Consider the following 26307-nt stretch of genomic DNA (forward strand, 5'->3'; position numbering starts at 1 on the left):
GTTTTGTTTTGTTTGTTTTTTATTTGTAATTATATTATAAATGTTTGAATATTATATTAAAAGTCATCAAATATTCAACAAGATAACAATAAGGATCTATTTTCAGAAGTTTGGTCTCCAAAATTTGATTATCGCAACAAAGGTCTCTGCCCTAAGCCCAATCCTATCCACTAAATTTAGTATGTCTTATGATCTGATATAAGATGTGTTATTTTTCTAAAATTACTGAGAATTACTCCAGCCACTGTTTTACTAACAGGCCAAAGTTCATCCACCTACTTCTCTTTGCCCTCTCCTCCTGTTTGTACATGTCCTGTAGCCTCTGGCCATTGAACCCTTTCACTAATGGCTTCTTCTACAAACAAAGTGCTAATCACAAGTGAGACTTGTTTCTCCATCTGTGAGCCTTTCTTATCAGCCTCTTGTGTGAGTGTTTACATGTGAATCCCACCCTCAACCCAGCCTGGGGCAACGACAAACAGTCTGTGTCAGGTCACAGCACGGTGCTGCTGACTCGTCTGTCCTGTAATCTGCGATGGACACTGACTTGTCAGTGGCGATGTCCCATAATAGCTTCTCCCTCCTCCGAGCGATCCTCTCCGCTACCACCTGGTATTCAGTTGTCTTGACATCCAAAGGTGTTTCCTCAGCCTCATCACGCTCAAGATCAAATATTAGTGGAGGATCGTGAACCTGCTGCTTTCCTGTTTCTCCACCGCATGCTTCTGCTGCACCTATAAAGAAACAGGAATACATGCATTCCCCATAAGCCCCTTTTCGCCTACATTAAATTGAAGAGTGTTCTGAAACACTGCTGAGTTACTACTTTAGTTCAGGGTTTAGAATTATTTAAATAAATGCAAAGATAGTCATTTTTGCAAGATGATGCTTCAGGATGAGAACGAATCTGCTACAATGTAGCCTTTAGGGTTGTTTTTCTCTTTTAAACATCTGTCTGCAGAGCAGGGTCACCAGTCTGGTACCACCATGATGACATTATGTAAACCATCCACCACAGTGGTAGGGCATAACAAGCAGCACTGCAAACATACGTGAATAAACACGTCATCAGCATTAGAGAAGTTTGTTTCTCAAGCTGTTTTAATAACATGACATCATGCCCGACTGTTGTGTAATGGACTGTGGATGGTCCATTTGACCAGTACCTGTGATGTAGAAAGCTTTGTGTCTCCCACTGCGAACTGTCTGAAGGTCACCAAACCTCCCTGCAGCACCACTGTTAGGGTGGAAGAGAAACTACAGAAAAGAAGGATTGATGTCTGCAGGCAACTCAAAAATACAACATCACTGTGAAAAGTACGCTCGCAGGCCACTTGGTAATACACCTTGCTAATACCAGGCTAAACCCTCTTTGGGATTCAGAACTGCCCTAAATCTTCACGGTATAAATAATCAAAGCATTCAATAAGTTGTCAAAACTCTCAGAGATTTTGGTCCACGTCGACACGATAGCGTCAAATAGTGGCCCAGATTTGTCAGCTGCATGCCCATGATGCAAACTGCTTGTTCCACCACATCCAAAAGGTGTAAGAGATTGTGAGGTTTGCGACATGGCATTTTATCCTACTTGAATGAGCTATCAGAAGATGGGTACATGTGGTCATAAAAGCATGGATATAGTTACAACAATACTCAGGTTTTGGCATTTAAACGACTGGTACTCAATTGGTTCTCAGAGAATATAAGAAAGCATCCCTCACACTATTACACTACCAGCAGCAGACTGAACCATGGACACAAGCCAGGATCGTTCTATGCTTTTATTCTATTCAAGCCAAATTCTGACCCCGCATTTAGAGATGCTCTTCTGATAACGCCGGTTGTAATGAGTGGTTATTTGAGTTACTGTTATCTTCCCATCAGCTGGTCATTCTTCTTTGACCTATGTCATCGACAAAGTAGTGTTGACCAAAGAACTGTCGCTCACTGGATATTATCTCCTTTTCCTGGACCATTCTTTGCAAACCCTAGAGATGGTTGTGCAGGAAAATCCCAGCAGATCAGCTGTTTCTTAAATACTCAGACCAGCCTGACTGGCACTAACAACTGCTGAACAGGTGTACGTAGCAAAGTGGCCAGCAAGTGTATACAGCTAAATATAAATTCAAAGTGAATTTTTTTTCACCTCATGGCCCAACTGTTCACCATGTAGGAGGATATCTGTGGCATCAATGCCATCATAACGTCTGTCAGAAGGGAGTGTTACCCCCGCCAGAGACAGAACAGTTGGGAAGATGTCCATACCACTGCACAAAGAGATAAGGAGTGAGTAAGCACTGTTTTTAATGGCTGGTAAAAGACTGTTGGGTGAGTCAGTAAACAAGGTTCTTCTGTACTCTTTGGCTTTATGACCGTGTAGGGTAGTCATATATTTTATAGGATCTATAAAATTGCTCATCTATATTCACAAATATATTGTATGCATATACCTATTTAAATGATATAAACTAGCCTGTGCATGCTACTAAAGTGGTGCACCTGAGCAGGGCCGAGCTGGTGGTATTTGCAGGAATCCTTCCAGGCCAATAAGCCACTGTAGGCACTCTGTGACCACCCTCCCACGTAGTCTGCTTAGCTGAACCGCCACCTAGTACACAGGCAGAAAAAAATGTAAATATGATGATGCAAAGCAATAAAGTGGACGTTATACTGCTCAGAAAGCTTATTTTATTTACCTTTGCTGGTCTGCCATTTGCCTCTGAAGGGCCCTACGCTTCCTGCATACTGGCATTTCTGTTCCCATGGACCGTTGTCACCTATAAAGAGTGTGCACACAAGGCAAGACATTCAAGACAGTATTACAGGCTTTCTCAGAATATCAGACATGAATCCAGGTGACCAACCAGTGAACCAGATGAGTGTATTGTCTCTGTCTGTGGCCTCAGAAGCATTCTTTATTGCCCCAACCAGACTATCCAGCTCTCGCAGACTGGCAGCATACACTCCACTATTTGGGTGATTATCAGTGGTAGGGGCATCTGGAGATAGTGGAGGGGCCAAGGGGACGTGCATATGAGCAAGTGCTATGTAGAGCAGATAAGGCTGTCCTCGCTCACTGAAAATACAATTAATAAAAGGAAACTGTGTCAAAAAATAAGGCTGGCGGATGCTGCATTGAAAAAATAAACTATTGGCTTACAAGCAGATTTGTATTAAAGCTAAATGACCTGACAAACTCTTCATTCACTGACTGCCAAATGCTATTTCAGACACTTGTCACAGCAACATAACAGTAATCCTGGACAAACACAGTTATGGGGTACTTGGAGAGCAGCCATCAGCGGTGTATTTCCTGCTGATGATGCCTCAGGATATCTGCCATGCTATTGTGCTGTATTGTGCTTCATTCAAAAGCTCCAAACCAGCTTCTACATCAGAATTACCCATTTTTACTCATGCTTAAACTGAAACAAAAACATGTCTGTCAAAAAACAAGCAGTTCTGTGCTTGCAATTTAATTTTTAAATCCAAAACACAGCATTATCAACTTAAAAGAGCTTCACTGATAAAAAACAAAACAAACCCTTCTATGTCTTTACAACTCATTACTTACAATCACAGCTACACTCATTCAAATGATGCAGTCATGTAACATAAAGGCATGTTGCCTTTCGCACACAGCTGCAAACAGCAGGGTCCAATTATGTCCTCCCAGCCCTACATCACATAAATACATAGTTTGTGTTCAATAGTACTACCAGCACTCTTATCTCTTGGGGATACATTTGCAGAGTTTATATATGTAACACTGCTATATAGTGCATACAGTACTAAAACATTGTGGTAATGTTCTTTCATTATGATAAACATAGACAACTGTGTAGACTGCAGCACTTTCTCCTTTTCTCATCCAAGGCAATCAACTACAGATGTCTGCTCATACAGTTCTGTACTGAGTTCAACCCAGTACTAGGAAGGTGTAAGGTCTGTGTAAATTAGTGCAACCTCATTGTACCTTGCATTGTGTATAATCCGGAGTGCAGCAGACTTGTATTGCTCTGTTAGTGTCCACAGGTCAAGCGGCTGCTCCACAATAGTGCTATTTTCAATCAGAGGAAGGCCGATTCTGGAATAACAACCTCCATGTATGTTCCTCTTCAATCTAGAGCACAAAAACAATAGATTGTAATAAAACTACATTTGGCTTGGTGAGGCCTTGGAAGAAAGAACTGGCATCCATTCATGGTTGTTATAGTATAGTGAAAAAAAATACTTATAATAAATAAATAGCTACTTGCAAAGTATTGCTAGTCACTGTGCAACCTATACGTTCATTATTGTTTGACACTGTCACAGTACTACACCTGATCACTTGTGGTCCAAATGAGTCACAGGGGAGGCACTGGGGCAGGTTGTATCCTGGGATATCAGTACACCCCATGTCATTACTGAAGGGAATACCTAAGTAGTAGTCAAAACCTGCACAAGAGATATAGAAAATATTGCAAATATTGATCAAAGTATCAGCATGTTATCACCTTACCATAAAAAAGGTCTTATCTCTCAACTCTCTACATGTGTCCTTATGGTAACTAGAGTAGTCAGGTATTTTTCCCTGCACTACTTGTTTATAACTGCCTGAGCACAAGGCCAGTCAGTGCTTTAAAGATGCTGATGTGAAACTTTTGTGGTTGTGGTGCAGGGAAGGGGATGGGACGGGGGCAGTTGTAAGTCTGTCCTGTGTGTTGTCAGGTGCAAATATGTTGTCTCACTAGACACAGCTGGTTGGAGGACGTGATTAGTGACCCTGTGCAGTCTGCTCCCTGCAGTGAGGTTGGGCAATGTTTCACAGATACCAAACAACAAAACTTAAGTGGAAAGATACAGCATTGTGCAACAGGAAAACTGTCTACATTAACCCACTGATCACTGTTTTATGTGAAACACACAAAAAGTATCGAATGCTCAACTGATAGATAAATACCTGCACATTAGTTTTTTCAGCATTTCTTCTGGCTGTACTGCTGCCATTTTGCTAACTCTTAGCAGCTCTTAGCAGCTGACTATACACTCTTATACTTAAATACTATAAATTCTCAAAGTATAGAGTAGCTTGTGGTTTCCAGTTGAAACATACAATTTACTGTGATTTAGAACAGATTTTTTGAAACCTTATCAGTACATTTAAATAAAATTGTGTATCAAATTGTGTATCAAAGGTTTACATATTGAAGTGACAAAAGCAAAAGTCTAATATACTGTCATGGTAAAAGAAAGCACAGTGTCTGTCGTTTCAAAGGTTTTAAAGGTAGAATGGTTTAGTTTTGTGATGTTAAATGTGAACAAAGCACAAGACTTCTGCATTGATTTACCAAAGTATTCTAGAGTGAAATGTGAGGCCATCTGGCTGATCCCACATGTAGCAGCATATCCACATCAGAATGACTGACAAAGACAAAATCAAGATGTTATAATGGGCCAGTCAAATTCCAGACCTCAACCTGACTAAAATACTATGTTGGGGCATTAAAAGAGCTGTGCATAAACCTCAGCAACCTTTGAAAGCGAGGGAAGACAACATGAGGGACAAAGTCACACAGAAAATGAATATTTAAAGTTATTGCTGCTAAAGGTGATTCTATAAGCTATTAAACCATGGACTACACTTATTTTTTAAACACTGCTTCCACATTTTGGCTCAGTTTTTGTTAAATAAATAATGACACGGTGTAATATATCATTATATTATTTTATTATATTATATTATTATGCTTATATTTTGCACTTAAATAGTTCTTATCTAAAACTAACTGCTATTTTTTCCACTACATGAAGTTGACAGACACTTTGCTTAAATGTCCCACATACCTCTGTTAGTTGGACTGTATAGTCCATTGTGTCCAAGATGCCATTTCCCGATCATGGCAGTGTGATATCCTGCCTTCTGTAGTAGCTGGGGTAAGGTAACTTCAGACAGAGGCAGGCCAGCTAGAGACTTCACCCCGAAGTTGTGAGTCACCCCGTTTCTTAGGCCATAACGACCTGTCAGGATAGCAGCACGGGACGGAGAGCATGTTGAGGCTGGGGAGTGGAAGTCGGTCATTCTAGAGAATTAAAAACATAAAAATATTTTATCATCATACCATCTTGTGGTTTTGTGTTATTCTTGAATTTTTTAAGTTTCTGTTTAGTTTTCATTATTATTATAACCACATCAAGCTTCACTTTTGCTTTATTTCACTGTCATTTTAGTGAAATTTTCTTGCAAAATCACTGACTTCTGATTTTATTATTCTATTTCCCAGACTGTGTCCCCTGTTTTGTTTATGTATCTGTGCTTCATAACTTTCATTGTCTCTTTCATCTTAGTTAATGTGCAGGAGTCTTCTTGTCTCAATGTTATCTGACAGGTTTACATTGGAGAGTTCTTTTTAGTGTCTAGTTCTAGTTATCCTGCATGGCTTTGTGACTGTATGCATCTCTCATACTGACTCCTGTTGATATGAACCGTTTCCTTGTGTGTTCTGCTCTGTGTTATCTGTGTAAATACATGATCAAGATGCTTTTATGTCCTGTGTTTCATGTTTTCTGGATTTCTGTTTGTTCCGGTGTTGCCTGATGCCTTCTGTCATGCTTTGTTGTTGTTGTGCTTCCACTTTTGTTCCTTTTCCCATGGTCTGTGTGAGTACTTTGTCTTTAAAAGGACTGACAAACAAAGGCTCCACTTGTAACTTAACTTCCTGCCTCAAAGTCTTCCTCTAACATAATATCCCATATATTTTCTCTATGGACTTCAGGTCAAGCAAACTGGCTTGCTAATCAAACAGTAATAACATGGTCAACAATTTATTTGGTAGTAGTTTTGGCATTGCTGCTGTGACGGCCAAATCCATGGCCACACTCTAAAGTCGATAACGCTTGTGTATTTTCATTTCTTCATTTGAACACAATAACACATTTTAGTTTCCAATAAGTTTATTGATTGGTTTGGATACATTTGTTCCATTTGTAAGCGTGCACATTTAGGTTATGTATTCATACCAGTTCATTATTTTGTTTGATTTCTGACTAACCTTTGTTTTTTTTTCTACTTACCTGCCATCATCCCTGGGAGTTGCCGGACAAGGTTTGAAACCACTAAATACAAAGAGCGATAATTGGACCGCACCACCACTTCCTGCTGAAGGGGAGAATGTGTATTTTCTTTAATTTAAAAAAAGCTTTTGTATTTGATTAGATATTTGAGTTTAGGGTTCAGTGGTTTTGATTTTCTTCTTTGGTGTTTAGTTTATAAACAAACCAGGCGGTACTGCATCATTTTTGTGGTTTATAATTGTGTTTTGTTTAGTTACCCCTCGTGTGTCATAGTGGTCTGATCAGCCATTATATATACCCTTGTGTGTCATTTCCTGTTTAGGTCAGTTATGTTTGTTTGGGCAGTTGCTTGGTTTGTTAAGTTTGCAGTCTTTGCCTGAGCTTCGATTTGTTTCTTTGATCTCTTTTATGAGCTCAACATTTGTTACTTTTGTAAATATGATTTTTGGGGTTAAATAAATGGAAACTCTATTTTCTATTCATTCCTTTGAGTCCTCCTGCTTTTTCAACTTGGTCCATCACAGTTGCCATGTGCTATGCCTTGCTGGAAAAGGAAATCAGCATCTCCATAAAGAATGTCAATAGATGGAGGGCTCAAAAATGACTAAGCTGATTGTGGATTTCATCAAACACACTGCACCATCCGCCACCAATATGAGAAGATAGTATGGCACTCAAAATCACAGACTCCCACCGGACTTGTATTCTTAATCTCTCTGGTGTTCCTCTAGAGTGTAGGTCCTTGATTTCTAAACACAATATTGACTTTTGTCTAAAAAGAGAACGTTGGGCCACTGAACAACAGTCCACTTACTTTTCCCCTGAGCTCAGATAAGGTTAGACTTAATTAGAAATGCAAAGGTCACAGCTCTTTTTCAGAAGACATCAATGTGTGCTACCTCTTGATGCACTGACAATATCCTCACTCCACCTCTGGAGGTTGGAACCATTCCTGTTGCTTGTACATCTTTTCCTGTGACACTAATTATTAACTAATTGTGGTAGTGTGGTTAATAATAATTACTTATTATTAATCTCTAGCTCAGTTCCAGAGCATGCCTTCATCCTGTGTTGCTCACCTCAAACCCAACCGGCCATGACAGATGGCCGCCCCTCCATGAGCCTAGCTCTGCTAGAAGTTTCTTCCTGTTAAAAGAGCATTTTTCCGTCCCACTGTTGCCAAAGCGCTTACTTAATTGAATTGTCCCCTCCAGTCCACCTTCCATTAATATTCTTTGATACAGTACCCTGTGAACATCAAGCCTTTTTAGCCTTTATGACTGTCAAAGCAGCAGTATTCTCCATCACTGAGTTTACTAGTACTGAACTATATATGCTGGTGTACTGTGCCTCAGATAATAGTATTGAAATACTGACATCAAAAACACCCAAGGGTAGAAACATCCGTCTGATACATAATGAATATAAAATAAGAGAAGGTTCATAGATCTGAATCAAATTCTGTACCTTAGTCCTTGCAGGGCCATCAGGTTGAGGTAAGGTGTGTTGTTTGCCCTCTCTTCGAGCTGATTAGCATCCAGATCACCCCAGCCAATGTCATCTGCCAGTATGATGATGAAATTGGGTTTCTCTTTGGGTTTATCAGCTGTGGGTCCATGCTGGGACACTGTGTGGAGCAGCAGCCCGAATAGCAGCATTGCAGCAAGAGGAAGCTGGGGTGTGCCCTCCGCCATTTTGAATCAAAACCTGCAAAAGATTACTCGCAATTATAACCTTAAATCCCCAAAAAGGGATGCTTTGTAATAATAAAAACGGAAAGCAATGATCTACAAATCTAAAAGCCCATATTCTAATCACAATAGAACAGATAGAGCAAAGAAAACATAGAAATATTTCACAAAGACTGTTTGTTCACTTTGAATTGTATGGCAGCAACACAGAGACTGAAAAGGAAGGAACAAGACTAAAAATCAATACTGGATGCTCGTGATAGCTCCTCCGTCATGGTCGTGAATCTTTTGACTCAGCATTTTGAGTTATGGACTAAGATTTATATTGTTTAGTGTTCTGAGTTATTAGTTCTAATTTTTTTATCCACGGATTGTAGATATCAATGGTGTGCTTCTTTGTTTATATCCTTAGGCTGTAGTTTAGTTCTTGGTTTTAGTTTGTTTACGTTCTCTTCCTTTTTGTTACGTCTCCCTCTGCAGTTCCTGTGACACCTAACACAGAGAACTCTCCTTTTCTGCGTTCAGTGTTCTCCCGTTTTAGTTACTTCCTGTTTTATTTTGGTAAACTTTGTCCCAGGTGTTTAGCCTTCGGCTTTACTTTCCCAAGTCTTGTTTCCGTGATTGGTCCAAACTATGCTCCCACCTGTTTCCTCTTCTTTGTCGTCGTCTGAATGTCCCCTTGTTTCTTGTCATTTCTTTCCCACTTGGTAGTGTGTTGTCCTTGTTCCACGTCCACTAGTGATTATCGGTTGTTGATTATTAGCTCAGCTTTTGATGTAAGAGTTCCATAATAAACCTGCCTCTGGAGCTTATTTTCTATCAAGAGTCCTACATTTTGGTCCACATACTTCCCACCACACTGCCAAATCATGACAGCCTCAGGAGGAAGTGAATTAAAATCTGCATATGCAGGTTAAAGCTCTACTGTACAAAGCAGAACCAGTGTTTACACATGATCCAGAAACGCTGCTAAGTTAAAATGGACTCAGGCAAAGTGAAAAACTGTTCTTTGGTCAGACAAATCAAAATTTTAAATTATTTTTGGAAGACATGGACATCAAACAAAGGACTATCTGGCTTGTTATCAGTGCTTGGTTCAAAAACCTGCAACTCTGATGGTACGTGGATGCATCAGTTCTTATGGAATTGTCAGCTTGCACACCTCAAAAAGCAGCATCACTGCTGAAGGGTATATACAAGTTTTAGAGCAACATCCAGATGACATTTTTTTCAGTGAAGTCTTTGTATATTTGAGCACGATGAAGATAAACCACGCACTGCAACGATTACAGCAGCATGACTTCATAGGAGAAGAGATCAGGTGCTGAAGTGAAGACCTTTCACCAGCTGAAAACATCTGGCACACCATGACAGGAAAAATATGACAAAAACGACCCAGTACAATGTGACCATATTTCTCTCTCAAATGTCCAGCACCTGGTCTACTCAGATTATGAGCTGTTGTTAAAAGAAGACTTGATGCTACAGAATGGTGAACATGCTAGACATCCCTGTGTATCAACACAACACATCAATAATACAGCTTTATTAACTAGTATCAGGTATTGACTAGTGCTACTAGTTTTAAATCTGAGTGTTTGTGACTGTTGTGCAGTCTAGGATCAGAGTATTATAAACTAGCATGGACCAAGATGCCGCTATGTTTAAGCTTCTATGGAAAATTACTAACTACATTTCAAGATTTTGCAGAGTAAGCTTACACAGAATAAAGAGATCAGTCGATCCAAATTACCTTAAATCATTTCAAAACCTGTTACATATCCTGTAATAAGAGACGCGATCTCTCTAATCATGCAGGTAGTGTTCCTGTTGCAACCCACTTTTCATCAAAGCAGCCTAGTTTGTTGAGGGCAAATCAGTTAGCCTCTGATCACGACCCGTGCTCAACTTTCTGCTTCATCACACCAGCACGTGTGATGTTTGTCTAGTTCCTAACAGTTTTAAGATGGTGTCAGCATTTGTGGTTAAGAATTAATCAACAAAAAAGCTGAAATTTTATAGGTGCATCGAAAGAGTCATCAGTAAGCCCACTGGGTCAGATGTCAGTGAGTAAAATCTTTTGGCATAGAGCAGCAGAGTTAGTGCCTTGGACAGTGTGTGTTTAAGTGTTTTTTAAAGAATCCTTAAGAAAAAAACAAGTATTACATTATGTATGAATGGACAGTGTAACTGTAGAAGGATACCCTAAAAAGTGCAATCCTTAATTCGGGTAAATGGCAGTCATCACTTTTTAATCAAACAAAGTTTAGGGATTTAAAAAACAAACAAACAACAAATCTGTACTTTTCTGATTTGACAAAACGTTTTTCAAATATTCAAGCCTGAGGTTGGGCACAAACTCCCAGTCTGTCTCTCTCTTTCTCTGGCCATCTATTAACTCAGAGCACCGCTCAAACAACTCAACACCCCAAGTTAAAGAACTTTGTGTGTGTATGTGTGTTTAGTTTGCCGGGGTACTATGAAGAACTGGCTGCAACCAGATCTCTTTAACCCCTTCTTCCACCCCCCACCCCGTTCTCGTTCATGAATGTCAGCTTTTATCTGATACAGCATGCTTGTACACGTGCTTACATATATGTAATATATGTGAGTGTGGGTGTCTGTGTACACGTGTGTGTCCTTGTGAGAAAAAAAAAAAACGCCTGTGGAAATATGTGCACCATAAGTTAAGCTTAAGTTCATTGACGTCGCTCGCACGCCACTTACGGGACTATAGCAACGAGCGAAGACAGGACCCTCTGAAAGTAGCTTCTTACCGGTGAGACAGCTCACTCCGACTTATTACAGCCATGTCATTACAAACGAATACGTTCGCTTTTAATTAGCTACTTCAAATAATTATCCGCTCAACACGCGACGCACAACGCGACGCACAAATACTTACAAACTATTTGTGAGCACTTATTTAGACGTTATTGCCCAAGGGTATCACGCGCCCCCGCAGACTGACCGGATTGCGTCAGTCGCACGAGAACGGACCGTTGGGGTGGGGCACCCAAAGGTTAACATTACCACCCGCGTCTCTGGCTCTTAATTTAAAGTTATTTCTTTACAGCTAAATATTGTTCAGTGGTCAATTAAACCGTTATATTTTATGTTATTTAATTTTATAGCACATATATATCATATTTCTTTATTAATTCGGATCCACACAAAGACGATAAAGGTAGAAAAATTTCAAACGCCTGAAAAAACCCCAAAAGAAAAAAAACAAGCTGCAGTCTGTGGTTGTCAGTTAGTATTTTTCAACGCCTTAAACATGTCTAAATGTCGATTATATCCTTCGGGATTAGTTTCGTCTTGTGACTACTTTCCTTGATGCATTTGATAATATTTAAGAAACGGATCACTTAGGTTATGAAATGATACTTTTAAAGAGTCGAACCATTTGTGCGTACTGATTAAACATTAGTTAATTTGTTAGTAAATTAGTTAAATGTTGACCTTTAAAAAAACAGTTTATTAAAATTAGTTTTATTTATATATCACCAAATCACAAAAACAGCCCCCTTGAGAGGTTTAATATTGTAGTTTACCATACAATATATATAAAATATATATTATTACAACAATAATAGAGAGAAAATCCCAACAGTCAAACAGTGGGAAGGAAAAACTCCCTTTCAACAGGAAGAAACCTCTGGCAGAACCAGGCTCAGGGAGGGCAATCCATCTGCCACAACTGGTTGAGGGTGACTCACCAGCTATTTTATTAGGTACACAAGACCAAAAACCAAAAACTATCCCCCACACCATTACACTACAACCACCACCAATCTTTTATGTTGTTTATGCAAATTCTAACTCTACCATGTGAATCAAGACTTATCTGACCTGGCAACATTTTTCCAATCTTCTATTGTCCAGTTTGGACATGAGTGACACCCAGTGTGGTCTTCTGCTGCTTTAGCCCATCTGCTTCGAGGTTTGATGTGCTGTTCATCCATAGATGCTTATTTGCATACCTTGGCTCTAACAAGTGGTTACGTTATTGCTGCCTTCCTATCAGCTCAAAGCAGTCTGGCCAATCTAATCTGACCTCTGTAAAGCCCAGAGATGATCGTGTGGGAAAATCCCTGCAGACCAGGCCATCTGGCACTAACAGCCCTGCCAGGTTCAGAGTCAGTTAAATCACCTTTCTTCTCCATTCTGATGCTCAGTGACCATGTCTACAATCCTAAATACACTGAATTTCTGCTATGTGATTGGCTGAGTTAACAGCCAATCACATGTTCTACTGCTTGAGTTAACAAGCAGTTTATCTAATAAAGGGATGTGTAAGCATATGCATAAAATTAAAATGTTAATGGAAGATTCACTGAACAGCTTAGTAAGTGTCACAAAATATATGTTAAAATGTTTTTATTTTATTTTATTAGTCCTTTATTTATCCAGGTAAAAAATCTCATTGAGATTAAAAATCTAATTTTCAAGAGAGACCTGGCATCATGGCAACAAAAGTCAAAATGTGATCCATTGATGTGCTTGTGTGTGTTTGCTTTTGCATGTAATAATAAATGCTTTACAGAAAAGAATACAGAGTAATTGTGTGGCTCAAGAGTTGGGAGTTCGCCTTGTAGTCGGTTCGAGCTCCGGCTTGGACAGTCTTGGTCGTTGTGTCCTTGGGCAAGACACTTCACCCGTTGCCTACTGGTGGTGGTCAGAGGGCCCGGTGGCGCCAGTGTCCGGCAGCCTCGCCTCTGTCAGTGTGCCCCAGGGCGACTGTGGCTACAATGTAGCTTGCCGTCACCAGTGTGTGAATGTGTGTGTGAATGTGTGGATGACTGGATGTGTAAAGCGCTTTGGGGTCCTTAGGGACTAGTAAAGCGCTATATAAATACAGGCCATTTACCATTTAACTGAAAATTTACAGCAGGTGTACAGAATGCCATAGTTGTTTGTTTGTTTGTTTTTCAACAATATATGACATGTAATATGAGAAGCCTGTATATCAAAAACAGGATTTACACTATGCTTAACATACCAGCACAGCTTATGAAGGCTAGGTTCAGAAATTTTACAAAATCTGGTAGGAGGGGGATACTTACACAACAGGTTTGCAGCTCTGGAGAGTTATGAGGTCAAACAAACTACGCTGGAGATTATAAATCCAAACACAGGTAGGTTGGGAGACCTGGGAATCCCATAAAAAAAAAAAAATACTCAGATGCATGGAAAATGTATAATTCCTGCACATAATTTCACAAAGGAGCTGTATTTCTATATCACCTGGTGGTACATTTAAGGATTTAGGATTTAATCTGTCATTATTGCTTCATTTTTTCTCCCGTTCTTACAAAAATAAAAACATATTTGCTCAGCTTCATTAATAATTGATCAGGGAGAATGGAGAGACTGAACTTCAGCGGCTGTTGCCTTTCCCCCTCCTGACCATCTTTGGTTGCAGCACTGCCAGTGTTTGTACATTAAACAGATGTCCGTAAGAATGTACAGAGAGACTTTATTTAAGAGGCAAGCAGCTAAAGAAAGACCGATATAAAAGAGAGTGTAACACTATATGAACTTCTACCAGTTATCAAGTCAGCTGATTTGAGTAATTTGACAAGGATCAGGCTTACCACCTCTTACTCAGACTGTGATCAGAAGAGGAACACTTGAAAAAGCTTTTTCGCGGAGAGTGACTCAGTCCTCACGGAGCTGAAGCTGGCTTTTGTGCGGCAGGTACCTACAGCACCACAGCAGCGCGTGCGCCCCCTGATGCTGGATCGTTTATTGCTAGAAGAAAAAAAAAAGGCAACTCGCTTCTCCTTACATTTACCGCTCAGGCTGCCCGGAGAGCAATTTCCAGTTTAAGACGAATTTTCCCCGAATGCGTCATTAAAGTATTCCTGCCGGTTTGTGTGAGCGAAACGGAATTGTGGGTTTGATCTGTAATTACTTACTGCGAGTCCCGGCCAGTGTCCTGCGGCTATGGGCGCATTCTCGTTCCGCTCGCGTTGACGCGTCAGAGCGCCTCTACAGTAACAGTCCAGCATTTGTTGCCACCCAAATTTGTGTTTTTGTCTTAATTCGATCATCCATTCAAAGTACGCACATTTGATTTATTATTATTATTACTTTTTTTTTTAATTGATTACTTTGCAGTTATGCTAATCCGCTGTTTTTCTTTCCAGGGCATGGGATTGAGTGGTTTCTTGGGGCCCAATGTGTACTCGGAGGTCCCTGACGGTGGCTGGGGATGGGTGGTGGCTGTGGCGTTTTTCTTGGTGGAGGTGTTCACCTATGGCACCATCAAAAGCTTTGGCATCTTCCTCCAGAACTTGATAGATGAGTTTGGAGAGACCAACAGTCGAGTCTCCTGGATTGTTTCCATTAGTGTGTTTGTCATGGCATTCAATGGTAAGCACATGTGTTGTTGCTATGTGGCTGCAGCTTTACAAAACTTAACATTACATGCATACAAAAATAACATTGAAATAATGAGAATCACTGTACCACTTAGCTCCTTTTGCTTCCATGATGACCAACCGCTTTGGCTTTCAACTTGTTGTCATGACTGGAGGACTGCTTATTACTTCTGGCACCATCGCCACCATCTTTACCAGCTCCATAAACCAAATCTACATCACCTACGGATTAGTTGCAGGTATTCATTTAGTCACTTTTTCACTACTTTTCCACTTCAAAAAACTTTGCACACAATGCTGTTATTCTTTGAATTTCTTGTACATATTTATTCAACTGTGCAGGCATGGGTTACTGTCTGACCTTCCTCCCCACGGTGACCATCCTTTCTCAGTATTTCAACCATCGGCGATCTCTGGCCACTGCTGTCGCTTCTACTGGAGAGTCCCTGTCAATGTTTGCTTTGGCACCAGGTGGGATGTTTTTTATAAAGACGCTTTAAAGACAAGTGTGAGTGACGGGGGTTAGAAAAAACGTGATTAAGGAGCTTGCAAAGAAAAGCGTCTGGACTTCTTTAAGTTACTTGAAGACGTTTCACCTCTCATCCGAGAAGCTTCTTCAGTTCTAAGGTCAAATGGTGGAGAGTCCCAGATATAAACCTAGTGGGAGTATCCCCCCACAGAGGGACAAAAGGACCCCTTGATGATCCTCTAATCGCCTGAGCCAAGGTGTGAAACTGGGTGTGGGTCCCAATCAGCCAGAGTTTCGGGTGTGTTCATTGTGAAACCTGGCCCCACCTTATCATGCGAATTCCTGAGGTCAGATGGCCCAGGATGTGAGTGGGCGTTAAGGCGTCTGGGAAGGGATCTCAAAACTGGATTATAGATGGCAGAGAGTTGGTGTCGTTTCAGACCCAGCAACACGCTCAGACAAAAACTGGTTCACCCGAAAGACAAAACGCCAAAACACAGACTTAACAATGTGGTGTATGCTGTACAGTGCAGCGAGAAATGCCCAGACCTCTACATTGGAGAGACCAAACAGCCACTTCACAAGCGCATGGCACAACACAGAAGAGCCACCTCCACAGGACAAGACTCAGCTGTCCATCTGCATCTTAAGGATAAAGGACACTCTTTCGAGGATGCCAATGTTCACATTTTGGACAGAGAGGACAGATGGTTTGAAAGAGGAGTGAAAGAAGCCATCTATGTCCACTGTGAGCGACCATCTTTGAACAGAGGCGGGGGTTTACGACACCAACTCTCTGCCATCTATAATCCAGTTTTGAGATCCCTTCCCAGACGCCTTAACGCCCACTCACATCCTGGGCCATCTGACCTCAGGAATTCGCATGATAAGGTGGGGCCAGGTTTCACAATGAACACACTCGAAACTCTGGCTGATTGGGACCCACACCCAGTTTCACACCTTGGCTCAGGCGATTAGAGGATCATCAGGGGGTCCTTTTGTCCCTCTGTGGGGGGATACTCCCACTAGGTTTATATCTGGGACTCTCCACCATTTGACCTTAGAACTGAAGAAGCTTCTCGGATGAGAGGTGAAACGTCTTCAAGTAACTTAAAGAAGTCCAGACGCTTTTCTTTGCAAGCTCCTTTGACTACGATGACCTGGATGACTGAGAACCTTCACAGACAAAAAACGTGATTATTATTCCCAAATAATATCAAGAAAATATTACAGTTTGCAACAGTTTCAAGATCACATTTTCATTTCATAAAAGCCAGATCTTGAACATTACATACTTAATACTCGTGCAGATTTGTTTGTGGACACTCATGGAATGCCTCTTCTTCCCTCTTAGCCTTTGCAGCACTAAGGGACCATATTGGCTGGAGAAATACCATGGCAGTATTAGGAGCTTTGCAAAGCGTCATCATCATCTGTGGCGCATTGCTTCGGCCGATAATTATTAAACCCAATGAGACGCTGAAACCAGAGGCTGACACCTTAACCTTAAAAGATCTGAGCAAACATAATGACTGTACAGAGGGCACAACTTCAGGGGTCTCTGTGACAAACAAGGCATTCTCTGATCAAAATACCTTCTGCAGTTTGACTAACGAGCTAACTACAGGCTCTGTGAGCACTGCAGACTCTGGTGTTCAGTCTCTAAATGACACTGACAGCGGCAAGCAACAGGAGACATCTTTACCTCACAAAGAAGCAAAGGTGGAGATTGAACGGGAACAACTGGAAGAAAGCAAGGGAGAAATAAAAACATCTGAAAAAGAGGAAAAAACAAGCAGAGCTGTGGAAAAACAAGCGATGAAAGAGGAACTAAATGCAGCTGACAAAAAGTTATCTGAAAACAATTCCAAACTCTTGGACTTCTCCATCCTCAAAGAGTGCAGCTTCATTTTCTATTCTCTCTTTGGACTGTTTGCCACTCTGGGCTTTTTCGCTCCACAGCTCTACATCATCCAGCTGAGTGAGAGTCGAGGAGTCGAAAAGGACCACGCGACCTACATGCTCTCCACCATAGCCGTGGCTGAAATCTTAGGCCGATTCTCTATTGGATGGATCCTCACACGGAGGCAGTTTAGGAAGAAGAAGCTTTTGGTGCTTTTAGCATGTGTGATTGCACTGACTGTGGTGCTGGTGGGATTTACTTTGGTCACAGAGTTTTACGGCCTAGCTGTGTGCTGTGCTCTCTATGGGTTCTTCTTGGGAACTGTGGTGTGCACCCACATCCCTCTGCTGGCTGAGGATGATGTGGTGGGCATAGAGAGGATGACTTCAGCTGCTGGCGTCTATGTTTTCATCCAGAGCTTTGCTGGGCTGGCAGGACCACCACTTGGAGGTACTGAGGAATGACATATATCCTGGAGATAACCTCCAGGATCAACTTTACTACAGATGATACTATATCTTAAAACAATATATATTTTAGTAGTGAAAAACACACATGTTCATTTATGGGATTTATGGGAATCTTATACTTGTAGTTACAACTCATAATCTTGCAAAATACACACACACCAAAAGTCTGAAGTTTGGCTGGATCATCCAGATCAGGATATTTGATTCAGTCCCTGCAGAGCATGACAAGACACAATACAATTGCTTCCAGCCTTTGTTTAAGATGAGTACATAGACCTTTTGACAAGCTGGCTTTTTAGTTCTTACTTCTACCTCTATTCTCCTTTGCTCCTCAGGCATGCTGGTGGACATGACCCATAACTATGGATCAGCCTTCTACTCTTGTGCAGCTGGCATGGCTCTGAGTGCTTTGTTCCTGGGTTTGGTGAAGCCTGCTAAGAGAGGATTTTCCTGTATGAGGAGAAGACGCTCTGAAAGCAATGCAGCCCACAAGGAGGAGAGTGAAGAGCAAACTGAGGGGAACTAGAGATCCAAATGATTTCTCTGACTTTGACACTAAGTGATGTAGAGGGTGTTTTACCTTTTAAGCTGATGTAAAATGAGAGTAATAAAGGTTTCAAGCCATAGAACGGTACTTAAAGGCTAATGCTGATAAACTGTAACAGCATGAATACACTGAAGAGAAAGACGCTTACTAAGTGCTTAAAATATGCCTTTGTAGGTCTGGTTTCTGAGAGCAATCTCAAATTTTTTTAGACCACAGTATCTAAGTAATAATTGTGCCTTAATTACCTGATATACCAAACAGTGTTTTTAATAGTGTCAGTACCTTTAAATTATCTTTGAAGAAGCTTCATTTAGTCTTGCACTTAATGGATGGCAGTGACAAAGGGTACACTCAGAGTGATTAAGCGTTAAGGGAGGTGTCTTAGTTTGACAGGAGACTTTAACACCGACGCTCAATAATTACCTCAGTGATCAGTTCAATAACGATAGCCAGACAAAATGTGATGCTAATGTAGCAGCGAGAACAATCAGTTGCACAGATCTTTGTTACACTTGTTATGGGAAATACCAGAAGCTCAGGAGTATTTGATTATATGTGTCTTACTTGCAATCAAATCAAACTGTCACTAAGTTAACGGTGCACTGCTATTTAATACGGGATGTCAACCCGCAAACAATTTTTGTATCAAAAACATGTTTGTTCGTAATAAAGCAACACTGTGAAACAGACAGGTGAACGTGGTTTATTCTCTAAAACCCAGCAGACAAACTGACAACATGTTCATTCACTGAACACAACATTTATTTGAAAACATGCAAATTAATCCCAGAATGCACAGATACACTGACAGAAAAGGAATTTGCTGGGTTAGTCTTCCAAAACCTGTAAACCTATAAATGCTAACAGGATATGATAAATCTTATATACATACTACATGTTTAATTGAATTTACATTGTGCAAACACAGGTTTCCAAAGTGCTACCATCATGTCATTAAGTAAAATAGAGTTGTTTAGTGTTTTAGTCTATGATTTTAAGTGCTTTCTAAGCATCACATTGCACTGGGGGCTTTGAAGGAGCTGAGAAATAAACCACTGACCTTCTGATCAGTAGATGACCCACTCAACCACGCAAGATGCCCATTACATATGGTTTTGGGTTTTAATCAGCACAGTTCAGTAGACTTTTTACAGTGGTTAGCCAATACTTTTGATACATTTACATTTGATACATTTACATTTGATACATTTGATACACATGTATCAAAGTAGATTTGATACATAAAATCTACTTTGAAAATCAAACAGTAACACAAATGTTAAGAACAGAAAAAAATTGGATGGAGGGTGTAAGAAAGCACTCTCAAGTACCTTCATCAAAACACCAAATGACAGAAGAGGTACGGCTTTCTATTACTCCAGTAGTGTTAGACCTGAAGAATGAAGATATAAACATTTTTGGGATTGTAAAAAGTGCTTGTATGACTGAGTGGATGAATGCAATTTATAAAGTGCTCAAACAGAGTAGAAAAGAACTATTATTGATCCTTTTCCAGAATTTCCAAACACCTGCAGACCCAAAGTTTGGATGCATTAAAGGCTTCGGTGGGTTTTGTAAAGTGAGGTGCGGTATGACTGGCTGATGCCTTCACTGATGTTTGAGTCTGATCCTCGTCCATCCAGTGAAGTAAGGCCTGATAAACAGTAAAAAAAAAGAAAATAAAGGTTAACTGATGTTTATTATATTATTTTATATTATTAAAAATATAAATATTATAAAAATATTAAACAAATATTATAAATATTAAAAATAAATATTATTTATTTTTACGATTTTTATTTGATGTATTTCTGTGTATCTTTCCATTTTCAATACTGTGCATTCTTGCTTTGACAGTGACTGTTATCAGATGCTTCATAAACAACAAATAAGTGCAGTGTGATGACATTTCCACAAAACGTGGAAAACAAAATAAAGTACGAGAAAAAAACGCCAAGTTAAAAATCAAGCCGGCACTGTGAAGCAGCCTGTGTGAAATATGTTTTTTACTATCTACTTGCTCAGCACATTGGGGTCAAAATTCAGTCTGATTTAAAGGCCCACTGTGAACTCAAGCATGTCAGGTAGGCTGAGGACACAGTGCAGCGCATAGATTTTGCTAGAAATCTGAAATAATCAATATTTTTAACCCATGACCCTACATCAAATAAGTACTCAGATGAACTCTCACTGTTCCAGCACAGAGTATACAAAGACTATATCTTTGTTAAAATAACAATGGTCTGATAAACTCCAATTAATGTCTTGCTGGTGCTGTATTTATTCAATAACCAAATAGTAAAGAGAGTAAAGGGATTAATATTGTAATTATCTCCTTGTCTTCAGCAATCAATGTGTCATTACCTTGTATCTTTCAGCTATATTGAAGCCGATTGCGAACTGCAGTTTGCGAAGGCAGATGGGACAAAAGTCCAAGGGCCTTCGATCAGACTCATCGAGGTGGTTGGAGCCTTGCATGACACAGCTCAACCACTGGCAATGTGAGATTCCAAACATGTGGCCGATCTCGTGAGTCATGGTCTGGAGCAGAAACATCAAAGTTACAATGAAGACTGAAAACAGACACAAGAGTGAAGGTTTACAAGGGTCTACGGAAATAAGTGCTTTGATAAGACGTGTTGATACAAGTGGGCAGATCATGACCACTGGCAAACCAACAATAACTAAATACATTAAGTAAACTGAGATGTTTCTTAGTAACCTTGCAGGATCGAAGCAGCAGAGAGCTAGTGATCGGTGGAGTGTAATAGCCGTCAAACACAGAATAATCCTCCTGCCTTGGCTGAAGATGCTTCTTCAGCCTCCCAGCATAACTTCTCTTATAGAAGTTGTCATCATATCTGGCAAAACTGAAAACGCCCATTCCTGTACACATTTAGGAAAAATTTAAGCACAGGAAGCTATCTCCCCTCTAATGTATTTCACTTTAGCACTATCTAGTGGCTACTCAGGCACATTGCATCACACAAAAAACTAAGCATCTCCTCCCCAATGCTCATGGAACAAATTGCATCAAGATGGATTTGTGTTTGAATAACCGAATGCTTTGCTTTTAGAAACCTCACCCTCTGTCAGAGAAGCTTGTCCAAAGACAAAGTTCCATGAATCTTTGGGGTAGAGGTCAATCATTGTGATTCCAACAATACAAAAAGCATCTTTTGGTTTCCTCTTCTTCAGAAATTGTAGCAGATCGCCTTTAGTTAAAGAGAAAAACAGTACTGACAAAGAAAATTGCACCAACCCAGATTGACACTGCAAGGAAAATGTCCAAAGTCACTAACTGATATGGAAAATTGTTAAATGTATGTTTTTTGTTTTTATTTTTAAGTCATTACCAGTAAGGATTTGAAGGTTGTAAGAGTTACTGTTGACCCTGAAAGAGCACTTTGTTTCAGACACTGCAACTGCTGGAAGCAACTTCACAGAAAGCCCGTAGAAGAAGGCTTGGCAGTAATCTCGCAGCCACTCCACATACTGGTCTGTCTGGGCAGCAACTTCTCCAAAAGAACCTACAACAAACAAAGTGCAGAATTAAGCCTAAGCAACCAAGTGGCATGCTGAATTTGGAGACTACACCCTTTTGTTGCACACACTAGACATACTTTACCCATTTGTAATGCCCAAAATTAACTGACTATAGTTTTTTCTTTCTCATTTTTCTTCTCATGCTCTCTATGTCCACTGCTAAGGGCATCAGCTGAAAGCTACTGAATCCTGTGAGAAACATTTCACAACTCCCCACACATACTCCGCTAGAACTGAGAGAAATAGAGATTCTAAGTACACGATATGCAGATATGCACACCTATGGTTTGAATATAAATAGTACTCTGGCTTTCATTTGGGGTCTTGCGATAAGGCTTTCTGTAGAAGGCCTCAAAGTCTTCGGGCTCCTCGGGGTGAGCGAGGATCCAGTCAGAGTCAGAGTGCACGATGAGGAGTTGGAAAAGGGAACCCGGCTGCCCAGCGTGGAATCCTTCCTCCAGAAGGCGCTTTTCTTCTTTTGTGTACTTACTATAAACCTTAGTTAAATACTGAGAATTGGAGACCAAAGCTGTTTGGAGTTTCTCTGGAGTGTACTGGATCACCTTCATCTGCAGGAGAAATGCATTGCATTAACTTGATTACCCTGCAGACAAGACAATGTTCTTTCCCATCTTTTATCCCCCATCACATAAATTGATTCTTTTTACCCCTTTTACATGGATGTCTTGCTCTCTTTGGATGCATGTGGCAAGGAAAAGTTTGACATTTTGAGAAATGTATTTGTAAATGTTTTTGCTTTCTTGCCGAGAGTTAGATAGGAGGACTGATCCACTCTAGTGTTTTGTGATAAGCATTAAGCCACCAAGAGATCAAAGTAAGCTAAACTAAAATTAAAGGGAAGTGACTGCACCTGGCCAAAACAATTACAATTACGGGCCGACTACTTTGGATTCTCTGAAGGGAGGTACCGTGTGTAAAATGGCTGTACTTCCTGAACAGTTATTCTAACTCTTTTGTCAAACCCCTTGAATATAAAAGCTAAATACTTATGCACTAATTGTAGGCTAATTATATCAGGTCAGTCCAGTTCTGTCAGCAGCTAAATAGCGGAGACTGGAAGAAGAGAAAACCATTATCACACATTAATAGCAGCTACATTACATTACAGTAAATATAAACTCACAAGCTAGCTTAATGCTATATGATATTTTCTAAAGAATAGTTAGCAAACGCGTTTTTGCACTTTTGTTCGACACACAATAAAAAAACACTTAAAACACTTAAAAGTACAAATAAGGCAAATGGGTCAATAGGGAAGGATACAATAATGAGAAAATACCTTAACCGACACTTCTATTTGTTCACACCGGAAGCTATATTTACGTCATGTAAACAGAGGGGCGGGGCTAAAGAAAAAAGAAAGCTCGCAGTCGCGATTGTCTTCCAAAAGACTTCGGAGTATCACGTATTGTAGTGCAGACATTAAAATCAGATTTATCGTAAACTTGCCGGTCTGGTTTCTCGTAGCGGACTGTTGCAAACTAAAGAGAACAATTCAACACGCTTATTGGCAAGTAGACGTCATACGAAAGCGGAAGAACTTTCGGTTAGTGCAGCTAAAGTTAGCTAGATAAGTGGCTACTCAAACGGTAGCAGGTAGCAGCTAGCGGGCTAGCTTGCTTCTTTGCTGTCATGACCGGGGCTCCTCGAGATTTCACAGCGTAAACGAGAATACCTAGCAACTTGCTTGTTAGCTTTTATTCGTTCGGCTAAATTTGTGGCCCCGCCGAGACGCTGGCAGAGCGGAGATTTTTTGCTTTCCTGTGGCTACCGGTGCTTCTTCAGCCGGCTGAAGATAGCTCGTTTTACACACCCTGGACTTCCCAGTGAGATGAGAGAGAGCAGCATTGCCAAAGCATTTAAATAAGACATCTTAACCCGGCTGACAAGGAGTGTCAACCTTTCTGTTTGCCAAAAATAAGCATCCGATAAGACTGGAGAAATGCTGACTGACAGCAGGTAAAGACGAGAACATACATTTTCACAATATTTCACAATTATTTATTATAGGATCATCACCATATGGAAAAATACACTGAGCGATTATGTCATTGTAATTCAATGTTATGACTAAGTCACATTTTTCAGGCATCCAAGTTCTAGTCATATAATATAGCTTCATACAGACCCCAGTAAAGCTGTGTAAGTCTGTATGGTCTCATAGTACCAGTGCCACATGCCTGTTCATATAACTGCTTCAGCCTGTGTTGCTATTTTTGGTTCCTCGTCATGTACTCTCTTTCTGATACTCTTGGCTTCCTCCGCCCAATCTGTCTCCCCCTCCCTGCATCATTTCTGTCACACAATCTCTCTGTTCCTTGCATCGCCGTTTTGTACAGGAAAAGGCACCATAGCTGCGACAGTGAGGAAGACCAACAGCTGAGGCCTCAGGCCAAGAGGTCAGGAGGGGGTCCCTCGTTGCTTGTATCAGATTTGGACTCAGAGGTGAGACACATACATAGATTGTGGATTTGCTCCTGATTGTCTATAAAAGTTGACGTCTTTTACCTTATAATGTAAATCTTGCTGCATTTTTGCAGATAGAGCACGTGTCTTGGGATCACATACAGTGCGCCGCTGTCAGAAAGAGCTTAGACCGTCTTTATTCACAGGCTGTGCATCCATCTGTGAAGCTGCTGTTCAGACTCCAACTCTGTTCTGTGTTTGCAGTCTTCCAGCAGTGACAGCAGCAATGGGATCAGCAGTCCAGAGAGAGCAATAGTGGCCACCACCAGACCATGCATACACAGCCAAAACAGCTGCAGGACCCAGGACCCCGTCAGCCCAAAGCCCGAAGTCTCTGCCAGCTCCTTGCAGCACGGTTTCCATGGTGACGGAAGAAGTGTCTCATATGACTACATCAACAGAGTCCTGAGGGAGGCGCACTTCAGCAGTCTGCAGACCAGAGGACGACCAGGGTCGACATGACCGTGACCTCCGGCCCTCGCCCGACCTTGCCTCCTGACCATTTTGTCCCTCACCCATCAGTGTCAACACTGCTGGCATGATGGTGCCTCCCAGAAAGCCTCAATAACACCATGGGGTCAGGTGTAAGGCGATGATGTGTAGGGAATAGGGTTGCAACAGTATGAGATTTTCACTGTCTCTGAAAATATCATGGTATTACAAAGTTCTTATCATTATTATTATTAATAACAACTTTTTTATTGATTGAAATGTACGTGGCATGATAACTTTCAGTTGTCGTACCATCGCACACGACATATTATGAAAACAGCATACAGCTGCAACCCCACTGGGGAGGTTTATGGATCCTGGGCTCATCCCCACCTCGACATGTACCATTTGTCAAGATCATAAGCACATCCGCCTTTCCATGGCCCAGCCACTGTGGTTTTCTGTGCAGTATCGATGTGTACGTGTGGATTTGTGTGTATGCGTGTGTGTATGCATGCACCCCGTGCACTTTATGAAGAGGTCTCCTTCTCTTTACATGCGTGCGTCGATGCGTGGACATTTTCATTGGTGCTAATCACAAGAAAAGTGTGATGATGATGATGATCCAAAGTGCTTGCAGAACTAAATAAAGCTAAGCACTTTACTCTGTAAGTCTTTCTGTTTACTCTTGACTGGGACAGTCGGTCACTTGTTTCCATCAGAGAAGTGGGAGTTATTGTGATCCCATATGGAGAAGGCCAATGGATTCACTCCTAAGGAGCACGATCAATACAATCCATTAAAGAATATTTTAGGCTTTATTTGTTTTCTCTAACCAAAGCTATAAAGTTAGAGCATGCTACTTTTTGCAGTCACTGGCTAAATGAATCTAAAATGTCTAGGTGTGGTTGGTCAGTGGGTTTAAGAGGATGGAACAGAGATCCTCATAGACTTTTTGGCTGAAATCCAACCTTAGATTAAACCCTGGCTAATTATAGGTCCATAAGAAGGCACTGTGGAAAGTGCAGGTCAGGCAGCACTCCGCTCGGCACAGCGCTTCTAACAAAAACAGACTCTTTAAAATAATTTAGAACCCAGTGTTTACTTGTTCCACATTTTCCACATTGTGTATCTGTGTGTCATAAGCCGGTCAGCCATACTTGTTTATGGGTGGTTTAATATGACCAGTACACTGTGTTTGGAATAAAATGAAATGTAAAAGTGATTCATATGTAATTTCCCTGAATCATTTGAAATAAAGTGTTGCCAAAAGTGATGTGTGCAAACATGTCGGATTAAAAAAACAAAACAAATCAC

At 40.7% G+C, this 26307-nt stretch overlaps 4 protein-coding genes across 7 annotated transcripts; 2 read left to right on the forward strand and 2 right to left on the reverse strand.

Moving 5' to 3' along the window:
* Window position 1: 1 nt before the first annotated feature.
* Window positions 2–14437, reverse strand: arsg (arylsulfatase G). Its single transcript, XM_084938053.1, has 12 exons — window positions 14348–14437; window positions 13817–13902; window positions 8524–8763; window positions 5830–6065; window positions 4326–4440; window positions 3977–4123; window positions 2865–3076; window positions 2697–2777; window positions 2500–2608; window positions 2147–2267; window positions 1167–1257; window positions 2–734 (listed from the first exon to the last, which is right to left on the reverse strand). Exons 3-12 carry the CDS (start codon window positions 8748–8750, stop codon window positions 454–456), a joined length of 1620 nt encoding a protein of 539 aa, XP_084794179.1. The 5' UTR covers window positions 8751–8763; window positions 13817–13902; window positions 14348–14437; the 3' UTR covers window positions 2–453.
* On the forward strand, window positions 14339–19214 carry LOC146381883 (monocarboxylate transporter 7-like). 2 transcript variants are annotated; one of them, XM_084938052.1, is made up of 6 exons: window positions 14339–14450; window positions 14903–15128; window positions 15232–15375; window positions 15479–15607; window positions 16960–17958; window positions 18314–19214. In XM_084938052.1, the coding sequence occupies exons 2-6, from the start codon at window positions 14906–14908 to the stop codon at window positions 18502–18504; spliced, it is 1686 nt and encodes a 561-aa protein (XP_084794178.1). In that variant the 5' UTR covers window positions 14339–14450; window positions 14903–14905; the 3' UTR covers window positions 18505–19214. The 2 variants fall into 2 exon arrangements, with proteins under 2 accessions (XP_084794178.1, XP_084794177.1); XM_084938051.1 differs by lacking the exon at window positions 14339–14450 and adding an exon at window positions 14705–14815.
* LOC146381884 (archaemetzincin-2) lies at window positions 19209–23474 on the reverse strand. 2 transcript variants are annotated; one of them, XM_084938055.1, is made up of 7 exons: window positions 23372–23474; window positions 22352–22640; window positions 21882–22055; window positions 21612–21740; window positions 21248–21411; window positions 20890–21066; window positions 19209–20179 (listed from the first exon to the last, which is right to left on the reverse strand). In XM_084938055.1, exons 2-7 carry the CDS (start codon window positions 22638–22640, stop codon window positions 20024–20026), a joined length of 1089 nt encoding a protein of 362 aa, XP_084794181.1. In that variant the 5' UTR covers window positions 23372–23474; the 3' UTR covers window positions 19209–20023. The 2 variants fall into 2 exon arrangements, with proteins under 2 accessions (XP_084794181.1, XP_084794182.1); XM_084938056.1 differs by lacking the exon at window positions 23372–23474 and adding an exon at window positions 22740–23365.
* Window positions 23475–23936: 462 nt separating this feature from the next.
* LOC146381885 (protein VCF1) lies at window positions 23937–26306 on the forward strand. Of its 2 annotated transcripts, XM_084938058.1 has the most exons (3): window positions 23937–24051; window positions 24432–24537; window positions 24763–26306. In XM_084938058.1, exons 1-3 carry the CDS (start codon window positions 24035–24037, stop codon window positions 25018–25020), a joined length of 381 nt encoding a protein of 126 aa, XP_084794184.1. In that variant the 5' UTR covers window positions 23937–24034; the 3' UTR covers window positions 25021–26306. The 2 variants fall into 2 exon arrangements, with proteins under 2 accessions (XP_084794184.1, XP_084794183.1); XM_084938057.1 differs by lacking the exon at window positions 23937–24051 and having other exon boundaries at window positions 24084–24537.
* Window position 26307: the final 1 nt, after the last annotated feature.

Source organism: Perissodus microlepis, chromosome 8 (genome assembly GCF_051167445.1).
Source record: "Perissodus microlepis isolate ML-2025 ecotype Zambia chromosome 8, ASM5116744v1, whole genome shotgun sequence".
Taxonomy (NCBI): Eukaryota; Metazoa; Chordata; class Actinopteri; order Cichliformes; family Cichlidae; genus Perissodus; species Perissodus microlepis.